This window comes from Cherax quadricarinatus, unplaced genomic scaffold (genome assembly GCF_038502225.1).
Source record: "Cherax quadricarinatus isolate ZL_2023a unplaced genomic scaffold, ASM3850222v1 Contig291, whole genome shotgun sequence".
Classification (NCBI taxonomy): Eukaryota; Metazoa; Arthropoda; class Malacostraca; order Decapoda; family Parastacidae; genus Cherax; species Cherax quadricarinatus.
The window spans coordinates 52,557-73,063 of NW_027195317.1; the positions used below are offsets into that span (position 1 = coordinate 52,557).

A 20,507-nucleotide genomic window follows, 5' to 3' on the forward strand; every position below is an offset into this window, starting at 1 on the left:
ACGCCTTTTCCAAATCCATAAATGCCACAAAGACCTCTTTAGCCTTATCTAAATACTGTTCACTTATATGTTTCACTGTAAACACCTGGTCCACACACCCCCTACCTTTCCTAAAGCCTCCTTGTTCATCTGCTATCCTATTCTCCGTCTTACTCTTAATTCTTTCAATAATAACTCTACCATACACTTTACCAGGTATACTCAGCAGACTTATCCCCCTATAATTTTTGCACTCTCTTTTATCCCCTTTGCCTTTATACAAAGGAACTATGCATGCTCTCTGCCAATCCCTAGCTACCTTACCCTCTTCCATACATTTATTAAATAATTGCACCAACCACTCCAAAACTATATCCCCACCTGCTTTTAACATTTCTATCTTTATCCCATCAATCCCGGCTGCCTTACCCCCTTTCATTTTACCTAATGCCACACGAACTTCCCCCACACTCGCAACTGGCTCTTCCTCACTCCTACAAGATGTTATTCCTCCTTGCCCTATACACGAAATCACAGCTTCCCTATCTTCATCAACATTTAACAATTCCTCAAAATATTCCCTCCATCTTCCCAATACCTCTAACTCTCCATTTAATAACTCTCCTCTCCTATTTTTAACTGACAAATCCATTTGTTCTCTAGGCTTTCTTAACTTGTTAATCTCACTCCAAAACTTTTTCTTATTTTCAACAAAATTTGTTGATAACATCTCACCCACTCTCTCATTTGCTCTCTTTTTACATTGCTTCACCACTCTCTTAACCCCTCTCTTTTTCTCCATATACTCTTCCCTCCTTGCATCACTTCTACTTTGTAAAAACTTCTCATATGCTAACTTTTTCTCCCTTACTACTCTCTTTACATCATCATTCCACCAATCGCTCCTCTTCCCTCCCGCACCCACTTTCCTGTAACCACAAACTTCTGCTGAACACTCTAACACTACATTTTTAAACCTACCCCATACCTCTTCGACCCCATTGCCTATGCTCTCATTAGCCCATCTATCCTCCAATAGCTGTTTATATCTTACCCTAACTGCCTCCTCTTTTAGTTTATAAACCTTCACCTCTCTCTTCCCTGATGCTTCTATTCTCCTTGTATCCCATCTACCTTTTACTCTCAGTGTAGCTACAACTAGAAAGTGATCTGATATATCTGTGACCCCTCTATAAACATGTACATCCTGAAGTCTACTCAACAGTCTTTTATCTACCAATACATAATCCAACAAACTACTGTCATTTCGCCCTACATCATATCTTGTATACTTATTTATCCCCTTTTTCTTAAAATATGTATTACCTATAACTAAACCCCTTTCTATACAAAGTTCAATCAAAGGGCTCCCATTATCATTTACACCTGGCACCCCAAACTTACCTACCACACCCTCTCTAAAAGTTTCTCCTACTTTAGCATTCAGGTCCCCTACCACAATTACTCTCTCACTTGGTTCAAAGGCTCCTATACATTCACTTAACATCTCCCAAAATCTCTCTCTCTCCTCTGCATTCCTCTCTTCTCCAGGTGCATACACGCTTATTATGACCCACTTCTCGCATCCAACCTTGAAAAAGTGTTTAATTGTGACGAAACAGGCCTGTTTTGGAAGAAAATGCCAAACAGGACCTACATTACTCAGGAGGAAAAGGCACTCCCAGGACATAAGCCTATGAAAGACAGGCTTACTCTCTTGATGTGTGCTAATGCTAGTGGTGATTGCAAAGTGAAGCCTTCATTGGTGTATCACTCTGAAACTCCCAGTGTTCAGGCAAAACAATGTCCTCAAGACCAATTTGTGTGTGCTGTGGAGGGCAAACAGTAAGGCATGGGTCACTAGGGACTTTTTCTATGACTGGTTACACCATGCATTTGCCCCCACTGTGAAAAATTACCTCCTGGAAAATAAATTGGACCTTAAGTGCCTCCAGGTATTAGACAATGCTCCTGGTCATCCTTCAGACTTGGCAGAGCGACTTTCTGGGGACATGAGCTTCATTAAGGTCAAGTTTTTGCCTCCTAATACCACTCCTCTCCTACAGCCCATGGACCAGCAGGTCATTTGAAACTTCAAAAAACTCTACACAAAAGCTATGTTTCAAAAGTGCTTTGAAGTGACCTCAGACACTCGAATGACTAAGAGAGTTTTGGAAAGATCACTTTAGTATCCTCAGTTATTTTTTTTTTATTTTTATTATCACACTGGCCGATTCCCACCAAGGCAGGGTGGCCCGAAAAAGAAAAACTTTCACCATCATTCACTCCATCACTGTCTTGCCAGAAGGGTGCTTTACACTACAGTTTTTAAACTGCAACATTAACACCCCTCCTTCAGAGTGCAGGCACTGTACTTCCCATCTCCAGGACTCAAGTCCGGCCTGCCGGTTTCCCTGAATCCCTTCATAAATGTTACTTTGCTCACACTCCAACAGCACGTCAAGTATTAAAAACCATTTGTCTCCATTCACTCCTATCAAACACGCTCACGCATGCCTGCTGGAAGTCCAAGCCCCTCGCACACAAAACCTCCTTTACCCCCTCCCTCCAACCCTTCCTAGGCCGACCCCTACCCCGCCTTCCTTCCACTACAGACTGATACACTCTTGAAATTATTCTGTTTCGCTCCATTCTCTCCACATGTCCGAACCACCTCAACAACCCTTCCTCAGCCCTCTGGACAACAGTTTTGGTAATCCCGCACCTCCTCCTAACTTCCAAACTACGAATTCTCTGCATTATATTCACACCAAACATTGCTCTCAGACATGACATCTCCACTGCCTCCAGCCTTCTCCTCGCTGCAACATTCATCACCCATGCTTCACACCCATATAAGAGCGTTGGTAAAACTATACTCTCATACATTCCCCTCTTTGCATCCAAAGACAAAGTTCTTTGTCTCCACAAACTCCTAAGTGCACCACTCACTCTTTTCCCCTCATCAATTCTATGATTCACCTCATCTTTCATAGACCCATCCGCTGACACGTCCACTCCCAAATATCTGAATACATTCACCTCCTCCATACTCTCTCCCTTCAATCTGATATCCAATCTTTCATCACCTATCTTTTTGTTATCCTCATAACCTTACTCTTTCCTGTATTCACTTTCAATTTTCTTCTTTTGCACACCCTACCAAATTCATCCACCAATCTCTGCAACTTCTCTTCAGAATCTCCCAAGAGCACAGTGTCATCAGCAAAGAGCAACTGTGACAACTCCCACTTTATGTGTGATTCTTTATCTTTTAACTCCACGCCTCTTGCCAAGACCCTCGCATTTACTTCTCTTACAACCCCATCTATAAATATATTAAACAACCACGGTAACATCACACATCCTTGTCTAAGGCCTACTTTTACTGGGAAATAATTTCCCTCTTTCCTACATACTCTAACTTGAGCCTCACTATCCTCGTAAAAACTCTTCACTGCTTTCAGTAACCTACCTCCTACACCATACACCTGCAACATCTGCCACATTGCCCCCCTATCCACCCTGTCATACGGCTTTTCCAAATCCATAAATGCCACAAAGACCTCTTTAGCCTTATCTAAATACTGTTCACTTATGTGTTTCACTGCAAACACCTGGTCCACACACCCCCTACCTTTCCTAAAGCCTCCTTGTTCATCTGCTATCCTATTCTCCGTCTTACTCTTAATTCTTTCAATAATAGCTCTACCATACACTTTGCCAGGTATACTCAACAGACTTTTTTTTTTTTTTCAACAAGTCAGTCGTCTCCCACCGAGGCAGGGTGACCCAAAAAAGAAAGAAAATCCCCAAAAAGAAAATACTTTCATCATCATTCAACACTTTCACCACACTCACACATTATCACTGCTTTTGCAGAGGTGCTCAGAATACAACAGTTTAGAAGCATATACGTATAAAGATACACAACATATCCCTCCAAACTGCCAATATCCCAAACCACTCCTTTAAAGTGCAGGCATTGTACTTCCCATTTCCAGGACTCAAGTCCGACTATATGAAAATAACCGGTTTCCCTGAATCCCTTCACTAAATATTACCCTGCTCACACTCCAACAGATCGTCAGGTCCCAAGTATCATTCGTCTCCATTCACTCCTATCTAACACGCTCATGCACGCTTGCTGGAAGTCCAAGCCCCTCGCCCACAAAACCTCCTTTACCCCCTCTTTCCAACCCTTTCGAGGACGACCCCTACCCCTCTTTCCTTCCCCTATAGATTTATATGCTTTCCATGTCATTCTACTTTGATCCATTCTCTCTACATGACCAAACCACCTCAACAACCCCTCTTCTGCCCTCTGACTAATGCTTTTATTAACTCCACACCTTCTCCTAATTTCCACACTCCGAATTTTCTGCATAATATTTACACCACACATTGCCCTTAGACAGGACATCTCCACTGCCTCCAACCGTCTCCTCGCTGCTGCATTTACCACCCAAGCTTCACATCCATATAAGAGTGTTGGTACTACTATACTTTCATACATTCCCTTCTTTGCCTCCATAGATAACGTTTTTTGACTCCACATATACCTCAACGCACCACTCACCTTTTTTCCCTCATCAATTCTATGATTAACCTCATCCTTCATAAATCCATCCGCCGACACGTCAACTCCCAAGTATCTGAAAACATTCACTTCTTCCATACTCCTCCTCCCCAATTTGATATCCAATTTTTCTTTATCTAAATCATTTGATACCCTCATCACCTTACTCTTTTCTATGTTCACTTTCAACTTTCTACCTTTACACACATTCTCAAACTCATCCACTAACCTTTGCAATTTTTCTTTAGAATCTCCCATAAGCACAGTATCATCAGCAAAAAGTAACTGTGTCAATTCCCATTTTGAATTTGATTCCCCATAATTTAATCCCACCCCTCTCCCGAACACCCTAGCATTTACTTCTTTTACAACCCCATCTATAAATATATTAAACAACCATGGTGACATTACACATCCCTGTCTAAGACCTACTTTTACCGGGAAGTATTCTCCCTCTCTTCTACACACCCTAACCTGAGCCTCACTATCCTCATAAAAGCTCTTTACAGCATTTAGTAACTTACCACCTATTCCATAAACTTGCAACATCTGCCACATTGCTCCTCTATCCACTCTATCATATGCCTTTTCTAAATACATAAATGCAATAAAAACTTCCCTACCTTTATCTAAATACTGTTCACATATATGCTTCAATGTAAACACTTGATCTACACATCCCCTACCCACTCTGAAGCCTCCTTGCTCATCCGCAATTCTACATTCTGTCTTACCTCTAATTCTTTCAATTATAACCCTACCGTATACTTTTCCTGGTATACTCAGTAAACTTATTCCTCTATAATTTTTACAGACTTATCCCCCTATAATTTTTGCACTCTCTTTTGTCCCCTTTGCCTTTATACAAAGGAACTATGCATGCTCTCTGCTAATCCCTAGGTACCTTACCCTCTTCCATTTATTAAATAATTGCACCAACCACTCCAAAACTATATCCCCACCTGCTTTTAACATTTCTATCTTTATCCCATCAATCCCGGCTGCCTTACCCCCTTTCATTTTACCTACTGCCTCACGAACTTCCCCCACACTCGCAACTGGCTCTTCCTCACTCCTACAAGATGTTGTTCCTCCTTGCCCTATACACGAAATCACAGCTTCCCTATCTTCATCAACATTTAACAATTCCTCAAAATATTCCCTCCATCTTCCCAATATCTCTAACTCTCCATTTAATAACTCTCCTCTCCTATTTTTAACTGACAAATCCATTTGTTCTCTAGGCTTTCTTAACTTGTTAATCTCACTCCAAAACTTTTTCTTATTTTCAACAAAATTTGTTGATAACATCTCACCCACTCTCTCATTTGCTCTCTTTTTACATTGCTTCACCACTCTCTTAACCTCTCTCTTTTTCTCCATATACTCTTCCCTCCTTGCATCACTTCTATTTTGTAAAAACTCATATGCTAACTTTTTCTCCCTTACTACTCTCTTCACATCATCATTCCACCAATCGCTCCTCTTCCCTCCCGCACCCACTTTCCTGTAACCACAAACTTCTGCTGAACACTCTAGCACTACATTTTTAAACCTACCCCATACCTCTTCGATCCCATTGCCTATGCTCTCATTAGCCCATCTATCCTCCAATAGCTGTTTATATCTTACCCTAACTGCCTCCTCTTTTAGTTTATAAACCTTCACCTCTCTCTTCCCTGATGCTTCTATTCTCCTTGTATCCCATCTACCTTTTACTCTCAGTGTAGCTACAACTAGAAAGTGATCTGATATATCTGTGGCCCCTCTATAAACATGTACATCCTGAAGTCTACTCAACAGTCTTTTATCTACCAATACATAATCCAACAAACTACTGTCATTTCGCCCTACATCATATCTTGTATACTTATGTAAACCTCATAAGTAAGGCTTGGGAGGAAGTGACTAAGACGACCTTGAACTCTGCTTGGAAGAAACTGGCCAGAATGTGTAGACAAAAGGGATTTTGAAGGGTTTGAGGCTAACCCTGAGAAGCGTATGCCAGTTGTGGAAGTCCTTGGGGTTGGAGGTTACTGGGGAGGATGTGGAAGAGTTGGTGGAGGAGAACAATGAAGAACTAACCACTGATGAGCTGCAAGATCATCTTCAACAGCAAGAGGCCAGACTTGAGGAAACTGCTTCGGAGGAGGGGAGAGAGAAATTGGAGAAGTTGTTTACTTCAAAGATTAAAGAAATGTGTGCAAAGTGGCTTGATGTGCAAACCTTTATGAATGAAAATCACCCTCACACAGCTATTGTAAGCTGTGCTGGTGACTATTACAATGACAATGTTGTGAACCACTTTAGACAAATCATAAAGGAACGAGAAGTACAGAGCTCTATGGACAGATATGCTGTGCGACAGAGGTCCAGTGACTCTCAAGCTGATCCTAGTGGCATTAAAAGAAGAAGGGATGTAACCATGGAAAAGGACTTGATACCTCAAGTCCTAATGGAAGGGGATTCCCCTTCTAAACAATAACTTCCACACTCTCCCCTCCTCCCATCCCATCAATCATCACCAGATCTTCAATAAAGGTAAGTGTCATGTATTCTATTCTTAGTAGAGTATTAACTGTGCATGTCTTCTTCAGTTTGTGTGTATTAAAATTAATATTTCAAGTGGTAAAATTTTTTTTTTTTCATACTTTGGGGTGTCAGGAACGGATTAATTTGATTTCCTTTATTTCTTATGGGGAAAATTAATTCACCTTACGATAATTTCGGCATACGACGAGCTCTCAGAAACGGATTAATATCGTAAGGCAGGGGTCCACTGTATTGGGGCACCAAACACTCATGATTTTTCAACATTCGAGAGGTTCTTGATCCCCTAACCTTTGCGAATGTTGAGGGAGACCTGTAGTTATACCAACACTCTTATATTTATGTGAAGCATGGGTGGCGAATGTTGCAACAAAAAGGCTAAAGGCAGTGGAGATGTCATGTCCGAGGGCAATGTGTGATGTGAATATAATGCAGAGAATTCATAGTTTGGAAATTAGGAGGGGGTGCGGGATTACCATAACTATCATCCAGAGGGCTGAGGAGTGGTTGTTGAGGTGGTTCGGACATGTAGAGAAGATGGAACAAAATTAAATGACCTCAAGAGCATATAAATCTGTAGTGGAGGGAAGACGAGGTTGGGGTCAGCCTAGGAAAGGTTGGAGGGAGGGGGTAAAGGAGGTTGTGTGTGCAAGGGGTTTGGATTTCCAGCAAGCATGTGTGAGCGTGTTAGATGGGAGCGAATGGAGAGAAATGGTTTTTAGGACTTGACATGCTGCTGGAGTGCGAGCCAGGTAATATTTATGAAGGGATTCAGGAAACCGGTAGGCCAGGCTTGAGTCCTGGATATGGGAAGTACAGTGCGTGCACTCTGGAGGAGGGGTGTTAATGTTGCAGTTTTATAACTGTAGTGTAAGTTCACCTTTGGCAAGACAGTGATGGAGTGAATGACAGTGAAAGTTTTTCTTTTTTAGGCCACCCTACCTTGGTGGGAAACAGCCGATGTGTTAATAAAACAAAAAATTATTCAAAAGCGTATCAGTCATTACAGCACTTCCAGAATGAATCAAGTTGCATTTATGATCACCTGCCCAAATTACGTCTTAAGTAGTACACAGATTCACTTATATTAGTGTTAATTATTGGACCTTACTTCCAAGGAACACTACCTGCCAAGTGACAAGAGGAAAGAATTCTTACAGACATGTGCAAGATTTCTACATCCCCCAAGAAGTTCTCTGCACAGGAACTCCTTCCCTCCCTCCCAAGATTAAAATGTTTTCCTATGCCTATGCAAAGTTTCTCTTCCCAAACTAAACTATCCAGCACAAAGTAGCCTCAAGAGTGATGTCTCAAGTGGGTAGAGCCGATGACCCCCAGAGGCCTTACTTAGGTAACAGCAGTTTGTCCAAATATGTTAACCAGAACCCCTGCAGTAAATGCCCCTATACTAACAGCAGCAATAGGATTCATCCAACTGTTAATCGTAAGAGAATTATCCTGATTTTTCTTTGTATCCAAAACTAACATGCTGAATAAACTCTGAAAGACGTGCTAAGACTGAGTCGAACAATGTAAATAAATGAAAGTGCCATGTTTTGGGATTGACAATACTGATGAATGTGATTAAGACCCCCAGAATACAGTGGACCCCCAGCTTACGATATCATTTCATTCCAGAAGTATGTTCAGGTGCCATTACTGAACGAATTTGTTCCCATAAGGAATATTGTGAATTAGATTAGTCCATTTCAGACCCCCAAACATACACGTACAAATGCACTTACATAAATACACTTACATAATTGGTCGCACTGGGAGCTGATCGTAAAGCGGGGGTCCACTGTATATATGTTTTGATCTAATAGTAAAAAATACTATGTGCCAGTTTTCAATGGATGGATGAACACATTAAAATCCACTTCAAGACTGTCCCAAGCTTATGATAATGCAAAACTTCACATTATCAGTGACCAAAATACATATTGATGGAGTTTTTCACAAATATGTATAAAACTATGTACATCCTTAGAGAGAGCTCTTCCTTGTTGAAGGTTCTATTGCTTGGAGGAATTATCTAGCTCTCAAGAATTATCAACCAAACAAATCGGATAATTTTGTTTTAAATTCGACAGCGGTCTCCCACCAATGCAAGGAAGGTGACGCAAAGAAGAAAACACATTTATCATAATTCATTCAACTGCCATCTTTCCAGAAGTGCTGATATTGTAATCAAATTACCCTCCAAATGTAATGTCTGCTCCCCTCCCCTCTTGCAGCATGAAGACACTGTCCTTCCCACCTCCAGGACTCTGTCAGATAAATATGGGGTTAAAAAACATATCATTGCTGAATCTAAGAGTGGTCATGTCTCTGATCTCTAAATGTAAAGTAGGATGGGGAAAACAGCCACTGAAATGAAGGTGTGAACTTTTAAAAGCCCCACTCAAAGCCAAGTTACCATGAGTACATGGATAACTATTAAAACTGTGAAACTAAGAGAACAATTACTTGAACACGGTGTGTATACCTGTGATACTCTTGAGATTGCAGTGTAGTGAACCCAAAGAATTGCAAGCTGTAGCTGCTTCTTGACATGAGCGCTCGCAAGATGGTGGTGGCAAGTGTTACCTGTTGGAAGGATAGAAGAAATAGAAGACTCCCTCCCCTTTCTTGATATCTTGATGATAAACATGTCATCACCCTCCAAGTCAAGCTCTGCAGAAAACCTACAAAGACGACATGATATACTTCTACTCACACAAAACAAAACCATATGAAGCCTCCTCATAGCTTCTTTCTTAGGGAACACAGAATTTGCAGCCAACAGTTCCTTCAGGAGGAATGCCAATATGTACTACAAATTTTCATTATAAAAAAAATCTTCTCTGACATCCCAATAATGAATGTAGACAGCAATGCAAATTCTAAATACACCCTGGGAACAAAATGAATCTGCAAAAGATCCTTTCAGAAAGTAACAATGCCACCAGCATCTGAGCACTCATGTCAAACAACACTAGAGTTACCACACAGCCACAATGAATATATACATCAGCAGCAGCATCCTAACAAGAAGTCAAGTGTGAGCATCAATAACATAAAGATTCAGGAACACAGATAGGCTTGGCTTCCACACAACATTCATAGTACTTGTTTAAGCCACCGTGACACACACACACACACCCACATCATGGATCACAATAATGCCAAGTTAATTATTAAGGAGGAAGAAAGAAGAATATTATTTGAGACAGCTGTAGTCCCACAAGAACCAAGAGCATTTAACACATTTCACCTCTTGTGAATATACAGCTATTACACTGCAATAAATAATTATAGTATAATTTTTGACCATATGTTATATAAAAAATTTACATATATAAGAATAAAAGGTACGACAATACAGTACACAAAATGACAATGTTTACACACAGTAAACATTGTCATTTTGCGTGTAAACATTGCCAAACTCTGTATGCCTGGCCCACTTTGGAGCTAGGGATGGGAGGGAAAGGAGGTTGAGGACAGTTCAATGTACAGATCCCAAGAGCTTTATTCCTTGGATTAAAGTATGGGCTGTGTACCAAACACTCCCTTGAGGTGCAATGGGTGCAACACACTCAGTCACTGATCAAAAAAGACCCCAAAATCCCAAGAAATGGACCCCTTTGACAGAGCCTAATGCACCAGCTTTCAAATATTAATGCAGAATTAGGGGGGAAAACCCTTCCATATTCATGATGTAACACAGGAATATTAAATAGTCATAAACTGCCCAACTTTGTGATAAATAACCACTAAGATGTCTGTCACGTACCAGTATTTCATAGTAGTCAGTGTCTATTGATGTACTATTATGCATAATTCACAGCACCCTCAAATTTGCTATGCCTTGCAAATTTTGTCTTAGACATGAGAAAATGCGTCTGTGCAGTATTAAAAAAAATCCCATCCCATACAGTACATGATGTGTACATCTAACCTCTGACCCTATATATGTATTTGGGTTAAAATAGTGACTTTGGGGCAGTTTTTATGGTAGTTCCATAATTTTATCAGCTATTTCTTAGTGCCAATAGACCACAAGATATACTAATGGTATAGGTAGTAGGTTGGAAGACAGCAACCACCCAGGGAGGTACTACCGTCCTGCCAAGTGAGTGTAAAACGAAAGCCTGTAATTGTTTTACATGATGGTAGGATTTCTGGTGTTCTTTTTTCTGTCTCATAAACATGCAAGATTTCAGGTATGTCTTGCTACTTCTACTTACACTTAGGTCACGCTACACATACATGTACAAGCACATACATACACACACCCCTCTGGGTTTTCTGCTATTTTCTTTTTAGTTCTTGTTTATTTCCTCTTATCTCCATGGGGAAGTGGACCAGAATTCTTCCTCTGCAAGCCATGCATGTTGTAAGAGGCGACTAAAATGCCGGGGGCAAGGTGTTAGTAACCCCTTCTCTTGTATAAATTACTAAATTTAAAAAGAGAAACCTTCGTTTTTCTTTTTGGGCCACCTTGCCTCAGTGGGATACGGCCGGTTTGTCGGAAAACAAAAATATACTAATGGAGAAGTTTAGCAGAAATTTCCTTGGAAAGGGTCTGTTTTATGGGTTTTTTAATAGGCCTACTTCAATTATTGGAAGGTCTAAACCATGAATGAGCATTCTTAGTTACAGTTTATTGGATGAGAAAGAGGGAAAAATGTCATCTTTTTGTTTGCAATGTTGGATTCAAAATGGAAGGCAAGTGTTATAAAGGAGAGCCCTGGGGCCACGATTAATGAACAAAGGGAAGGTTGCTCTAGTGGATGCAATGCCTAGTGTTTGGGATGCTGTTTTTAAATTGGAATCTGTTGAAAATAGTGTAAAACTGGCCAAATTATTGAATTTTGGGTGCTTAACAGGGCAATTGTGATCAATGAATAATAGTTTTCATACAGTACTAGCAAAATTGCTGGGAACTAGGTTGTTTTGAGCACTGGAATTGGCCTAATATAGACCTCAAAATGAGTGAAATTGCTACTGCCTAAAGTTCTCCCTGACCTCACACCAGCATAATTCTGCAATACATTTTATCAAATGTTGCATATATTTTTTTTTGTCATTACCTTCAGAAAAAGTCTACCTTTTGAGTATATAAAACTATTTTTTATGTTTTCAAAATTGTGAACACCAAGAGATTTCAATTTGGGGGGAATAGACATGTCAACATAAGCCACAAAAGTGGATTATGTTGACATGTAATTCTAGAGTTTTATAAACTAAATTGTGTTACACTAAATAATCTACTGTGCATTACCTTTAATTCAAAATTTTTATTCAGTTTCTCTCATTTCTTTGATGCAAAAAAGCAAACATTAAGCAGATAATGCTCAAGAGTACCAAACACACTGTTGTAGTCTTGAGCCGGAAGCCATACAAAGTCAGTCAGTTTCTAGTTAGCAATACCTTGGCAATTATCTCCCTTGAATTTTTAATTTGTATCATTCTGATTTGCATCTTACATGAGTTTAACTTCAAGCTGAAACTCATTGAACATGTCTGCTGAGAAGTCAACAATACAGGTGAACAGGGTCAGCAACTACTAGGAGATCTGCTCTTATTTCTTATCTCATTTTGTTGGACATCCAAATAAAGAATGAACACTACCTTACCTAGCAAGTATGGAGATTCCCTAAACAAATGCTAAAAAAAATACTGCTCAAAATGTATGTATGACCAAAGTTGAAAAAAGGCAGTAGTGGTAGTGTCCACACCTAAAAAGAGTGGAGGAGCAATAAAGTCCAAACATGAAATTTTAATGATTAACCCACAAATTTTAGACCTTCCAATAGCTTCTGGGGTCAATTGTGACACTGCTCCTGTGAAAAAAAAAAATTAACCCATGCAGTGCATTAGAGGAGGAAGTTTTACAGTATGAGAGTACACAAGATTAGTACCACATCTAGTACCAAAGCAAGGACACGAAAATTTATCCAAGTCAAATTATGATTACTATGTATGGTAACATAGGTAACAGTGATGCAAGTTTGCAGTTAAGAAATCTGTAATGAATTTCAGAGAAATCACAGTGAATACTATATTTCACTGAAATAAAAGTTGTCTGAGAACAGTCATGCCAATACAAGTGTAATGCCACATGGATAACCAGACCCTCTGCCTCACTCACTAGCATGCTCCTTTCTCCATTGAAGAAATAGGTTTATTAATGCACAGTAATCCTCGTATCCATGGGGAACACATTCCAAGACCTACCATGGGTACTTGAAACTGCAGATAGTAGTAAATCACTTTTTTTTTTTTCAACAAACCGGCCGTATCCCACCAAGGCAGGGTGGCCCAAAAAGAAAAACGAAAGTTTCTCTTTTTTAAATTTAGTAATTTATACGGGAGAAGGGGTTACTAGCCCCTTGCTCCCGGCATTTCAGTCGCCTCTTATGACACGCATGGCTTACGGAGGAAGAATTCTGTTCCACTTCCCCAATTCATTTTTCGTTTACATACATACCTATCATGAAGTCTAATTAATAAATTCCGAACAATAAGTCGAGAATTAGCACTTTCACTGATGGGAAGCACTTCTCAGCTTCTCTTAGGCTTTGAAGAACTACCGCCATCACTTCCTTTGCATTTTGGTACCAGTATTAAGCAAAATTAAGGGTAATTTTCAGGTCAAAGTAAACTGTGGATAACCGAAACCGCAGAATCCGTGGATACGGGGGTTCAACTGTACTTCATTACAGGACAGTAATTGCAGCAGGGATGATAAGGAAAGAAGATAAATATGACTAAGCTACCACCTGTACCATGTTGGGAGACAGCTGGTGTTAAAAAACAAAATGAAAGTAACAATTCTAGTAAAAGCATCATAACTCATAACAAGTCACTGCAAAATGTAAAAAGTTTGAAACCCCCTAGAAGTGTGAAAAAAAAAACAAGAAAATAGGGAGTGCACAGCAATCACCATTGTTGCCATCAGTAGGTCAGGAACCTTCAAATTCTTGCCCTTTTTTTTTTTTTTTCAAGAATAAACTTTTTTTTTTAAAAATCAGAACACTGTCAGTGGTAATAATCTCAGGTCACGAGAGTGAAAGGCTTAAATTCACCCTATACCTCCTTGACCTTCTCAGTTCTTGCACTCTCTAGCTGATGCTGGGCTTGATTTTATCTAGCTAAGCAACCACTGTCTTTCGATTTAAAGTATGATAAATTAAATAGGATTTTGCTTAAAATATACTCAGTACATTTTCCCCACTCTCAAGGTTTTCTTCAGGTCATTCTTTCTTATGAATGTCAATATAAACTAGTTTTGAGTGATTCCTCAAGAAATAATGCTAAAAGTTAAAGTTGTGCTGAACTTAGGCAACTGCAAAAGAGCAATTTAAACTATATACAGTGAATTATTGGAAGATATAGAATGGTCACGTAAATAAATTCACACAAAGAAAACCACACAAAGTGAGGGTAAATATATAATTACCAAACTGCATATTTAGATTTTTATTCTCTACTAACTTTAAAAAAGAACCCTCATTTTCAAAATGCCCCCACAGTTAGATTATCAGGCTTCAAATAGTGCACTGTTAAGGGTTAAGCAAAACAGAATTTTTACTAACTTCTACAAAATACTGGAAAAAAAAAAATACATGCAATGCATAAATCTGGACAAAACATAGATAGCATTTTCATTAAGTCATGTATTTTCATGCATACCATAATCCAAGTTCTATAAGCATATGAAGCAACATGACAGCAATGGCACCTATTTTTTCATGTGCAGAAAAATGCAATTTTTTGTACTGTCCGAAAATACCTCGATAAAACATACCTCCTGATACAACAACAGCACTGCCACCATCAGTGGGCACGTCAGTAGAAGTAATGAGCGCCAACCGTGTTTCTGGAGAATCACTGGGTGAGCCGTTTGCTTGTGAACCTGCCAACAGGCTGGGAACAGACGTCTGCACTCCACCCTGAGGTAAACCATCAACAGCCCCGTCTGGGGCAAATTGTACCACTCTGTAAGCCAGTGTACCTGAAATAAAAGGGCATTTCATTATTAATTTATTTACATGCCCCTACTGGTCATATAAACATTTAATGGGCAGCATCATTCAGTAACAACTAGTTTTCCAAACAAATTATCCATTGATGATATTCTAGACTGCCATTTTAAATTTGCAAGGATAGCTTTTTTTATGAATTTCATCCAGTGTTGTTCATAGGAGACAGGAATGTACAATTTTCTATTAAAAGGTTAATAATATACTCTTGAGGAAGCTAAATACCTAATACAGTGGAACCTCAACTTACGAGTGCCCCAACATATGAATTTTTCGAGTTACAAGCTGTCACTCGGTCGATTTTTTGCTCTGAGTTACGAGTGAGCTTCAGAACATTGCCACTAGTTGGCACAGCGAATGCCACAACATCCGCTCAGCAGTGCACGTTTTCACCTCGCTGTGGAAGCATTTCTCTTGTGTTTGTGTTTTGAGCAGTTATTTTGCCAAATTCCTTTTTTCTAACCATGGGTCCTAAGAAAGTAAGTGTAAAAGACAGTGCTGAGAAGAAAGAGAGGATGATGTCCAGCAGTGCACATGTTCACCTTGCCAGGGAAGCATTTCTTTTGTTGTACTTGCATTTTGTACAGTTTTTTTTTTGCCAAATTTCTTTTTTCTAACCATGGGTCCTAAGAAAGTAAGTGAAAAGGACAGTGCTGAGATGAGAAAGAGGAAGATGTCCATTGAATTAAAGAATGACATCATATCATAAACGCAAGCGAGGTCTGCGGGTTGTGGACTTGGCCAGGCAGTACAAGTGTAGTACTTCTACAATACTAAAGCAGGAGTCAATAAAGGCTACAGCACCAGCCAAGTGATAAAGTGTAGCATTAAGAGTGTAGCAAGTAGCCTACCTTTTCCACGTTCCAACCCCGCCAACCTCTGTTCTCCAAGGTAAATACGTACGCTTCATAAAACCAGTTTATTTCATTACATTCTCTATTATGTTTTATGTCTTTATACAATATTTCTTATTTACAAATACAGTGTTTCAGTGTTTTCCTTAAGAAACTAGTGATCTAGTGCAGTCAGCCTCACAAACACTATTTTCAGAAGAGGAATAGGAAGATATGGTCAGAGCGGGAGTGCTAGTGGCCGCCACCACTAGTCACATAATGACATACATGTATTTTATTCATTCTAGAATATATATCATGTTTCTATGTTATTTACATTGGTTTTTTTATGTCATTTTAGATCAATTGTGATAGATAAATAAGTCACAGAGTTGATATTAGCTTTATACTGAAGTATTTTCTGCCTCCCGAGAGCTGGAATTCCACTGGAACGGATTAATGGCATTTCAATTAATTTCAATGAGGCGGAGAGACCTCCCGCCATCCCCTGCCACCCCCCGACACCACCCCACCATTCGTATTTCATACGTGTCCAATCTTTCTCTGCTACAAGCTAGCTGTGTTTCTGAATTGTGTTTTCATCTTTTAATTACTACATCTTGTATATGCCAAGCAATACCAGTGTTGCTGAAAGTGCTAAGAAAAGGTATAAGCATTTATGTCTTAGAATTAACGAAGGAAACAAAGATATTAGACAAGAGATAACTGTAATGAAGTGTTACTTTGTACACATAAAGAGAGGTAAACATGAGTTTGTGTGACTGACTTAATGACTGACTGACTTACTTACTTGACTCAATGACTTACCGACTTGACTCCATGACTTACTGACTTGACTGACTGAATGACTTACTGATGTGACTGAATTACTTACTGACTTGACTGAATGACTTGATTGACTTACTGGCTTGACTGACTGAATGACAAAGTTGGGCACTCCAGTACAACCATCAACTTCAGTACCAGAACCTCTACCATCCACCTCAGCCCAGTAGGGCCACAGCATAACTCTCCACTCTCTTCACAATCATCCACAAACACCAGTACCCACAATTTAAGGTAAGAAATACTATTATTTCTGTTACATTTGTAGTCTCAACCCTTTGACTGTTTCGGTTGTATATATACGTCTTACGAGCCACCGTGTTTGACGTATATAAACACTCAAATTCTAGCAGCTTCAAATCAAGCAGGAGAAAGCTGGTAGGCCCACATAAGAGAGAATGGGTCTGTGTGGTCAGCGTGCACCATATAAAAAAAAATCCTGCAGCACGCAGTGTATGAGAAAAAAAAACCGACTGTTTTTTTAATTAAAATGCCGACTTTGTAGTCTCTTTTCATGTAGTATTTATGGTTGTATTCTCGTTTTCTTGGCCTCATTTGATAGAATGGAAAACATATTATAGAAATAGAGGTGATTTTGATTGGTTTTACTATAAAAAGAACCTTGAAATGGAGCTCAAAGTAGGGGAAATGTTTGATTTTTGCCAATTTTCAAACATAAACAAATGATGTCATTTTCCAATAAATGTCCAAGTAGCCATTCTAATATGCAGTCATGAATGGGTTGACATTATTTATAAAATTTTTACAATATTGCAGTAGTCTGCATAACAGTTAATCTTCTACTTTTTGTTTGAATAAAGATTCAAAACAGAAAGCAAGAGTAATATCAGAGAGGCCTAGAAACGTGACTGATGAACAATGAAAATGTTATTTTAGAGCCAGGAATGTCTGCATTGTTCACTCTGGACCCTATTTTGAAATTGTCAGTTTTTAATTATCGTGAAATTGGCCAAATTGCAAATTTGTGACCACGCTACTGGGTAGTTGAAATTGGTAAATGGGCAGTTTCTTGTACTCAATCGATAGAAAAAAATGGAGTTCTAAAGAAATAGCTATGAGTTTGGTCAACTGGAACAATGGAATTAGCCGAAAATACTGCTCAAAATCGGCGAAATCGCCAATTCGTAAATATCGCTGAGGTCACTAACTTCGCGAGAGTGTAATACCGTCAGTTTTCCATCAAATTTGGTTCTTTTGGTAATCATTACAATCGGGAAAAGATTCTCTATCATTTCATAAGAAAAAAAAAAAATTCCTGAAATTTTGCAACACCAGGAGACACCTCAGGATTTGGGGTTGCAACAGTCAAGGGGTTAACCAGTAAAAACAACATAATACATCACAACAATGAACTACAATTCCATAATTACTTTTATTTTTGTAAGATGTGGAGGCCTAAAAAAAAAAAAGTTTTTGGCTTTTTTTTGGGGGGGCTCTAAGAAACGTAACCCTATTTTTCCCACAAGTTCTTCATTTCATCTAACACAGTTTAACCTAACACGCCATTTTCAGGAACGTAACTGCCGTGTTAAATGACGGTCTACGGAATGAGCAAATTGAGTTACGAGCTAGGTCATGGAACAGATCAAACTCGTAAGTCAAGGTACCACTGTATGTTATTTCCTTTCTTTTAACCCTTTCAGGGTCCAAGGCCAAAATCGGAAGGGGTGTCTTACAGAATTAAAGATAATATTTTTGTGAAGGTAATAAAACAAAAAAAAAATTCTGATCAGTACTTACCGAGATACAGCGGCGGGAAGTCGACCCAAAATGACTGGGTGGCGGCAACTTCAGTTACTTCCACAAAATCGCATTTTTTTATTTTACGATTTTTATACTTTTTTCTTTTCTTTTCTAATTTTTTTCTTTTCCTAGTAACATTTGTGGCCTGTGAGACCAATATAATGTATAAGTGTACACTCATTGTATTCAACACAATAGCTGCACTAATTTGTTTATCATTATATTGCTTACAAAACTTGTTTACAAGTTTATTGTAAACAAAATGATGAAAATATTAGTGCGGTTATTGTGTTGAATACAACGGTACCATATAGTACCATATGGTACAATGGTGCCATAGGGTGCAATGGTACTATATAGTACAATTGTACATATGGTACAATGGTACCATATGGTACAATATGGTACAATGGCACATGAGACAAAGGTACCATATGGTAGAATATGGTACAATGGCACCATTTGGGACAATGGTACATGATACAATGGTACCATATGGTGCAATGGTACATGGCACATTGTACCATACAGTACAATACCATATGGTTCATTGTACCATTCAGTACAATACCATATGGTACTGTTGTATTCAACACAATAAACACACTCATTTTCATCATTATTTTGTTTACAATAGTTGTTTACAACAAAAATATGCAAAAATGTTGTATATTAGTAATGTTCTATTATATACATGTATTTACAAATGTACAAGAACTCGACATGTTCCTTGAGGTGGATAACAAAGCGCTTTGTCTCGGAAACTGCGAAGTCAGTAGCTAGCTTGCATCTCCACTCACTCAGTCTTGGCTGGTGTCTCCTGCCACCAACACCTATTGACCATATGGTACACGGTATCATATGTTACAGGGTACCATATGGTACATTGTACTATATGGTATAGGGTATCATGCAGTACAAGATAACATATGGTGCAGGGTACCATATGGTACAGCATGCCATATGGTACAGGGTGCCATATGGCACAGGACACCATATGGCACAGGTATCATACAGTACAAGACACCATATGGTACAGATACAGGGATACCTATGGAAATAAGTCACCCTGACTTTTTTGGGTTATCCTAGGATTTTATACATATGCTGCTATGTATGATAATCTATGTAATTGTATTTCTGTACACATGAATAAACTTACTCAAGTGCATGTGGCATCATAAGTAAGTTTATTTAGGTATACACAAATAAAGTTACATAGAATATCATACTTAGCAGCATATGTTTGGAGAACCTAGGATAACCCAAAAAAGGGTCCCTGTATCCTGTACCATATGGCACAATGTACCATATGGTACCATTGTACCATATACCATTGTACCATATCATACCATTGTACCATATGGTACCATTGTACCATATGGCACAATGGTACCATATGGTTCAAAACCATAGAATTCCTCTTCAGCTCCACTTCCATCAGTCTTAGAACTGTAAGTTGTGAAGAGGAGAGTCAGAATTCACCCAGAGAGTGAGTGGGGAGTGAGAGCTTCCTTGCCGCCAGGCACGGTTTACCTGGAGAGTTTACCTGGAGAGAGTTCCGGGGGTCAACGCCCCCGCGGCCCGGTCTGTGACCAGGCCTCCTTAGGTCAGTGTCCCAGGATGCGACCCACACCAGTCGACTAACACCCAGGTACCCATTTTACTGATGGGGAACATAGACAACAGGTGGAAAGAAACACGTCCAATGTTTCTACTCTGGCTGGGAATCGAACCCAGGCCCTCACCGTGTGAAGCGAGAGCGTTAACCACCAGGCCACCAGAGCCACTTCTGGTGAACAAAGCTACTTTGCCGGCGTTCCCACAATGCCATGCGGGCGTCCAGATTTTTTCTACAGTGTGCACACTGACCACCCAGACCCATTCTCTCAGATGTAGGCCTACCAGCCTTCTCGTGCTAAA

The 20,507-nt window shown here is 39.4% G+C and overlaps 1 protein-coding gene across 3 annotated transcripts in view; it reads right to left on the reverse strand.

The window, feature by feature from the left end:
* Nucleotides 1-20,507, reverse strand: part of Usf (upstream transcription factor usf) — a 148,422-nt gene that overhangs the window by 50,780 nt on the left and 77,135 nt on the right. For all 3 annotated transcript variants that reach the window (XM_053775299.2, XM_053775307.2, XM_053775290.2), the window contains exon 3: nt 14,907-15,113. In XM_053775299.2, coding sequence (XP_053631274.1) covers nt 14,907-15,113 — 207 coding nt within the window. The remainder of the gene's footprint in view (nt 1-14,906; nt 15,114-20,507) is intronic.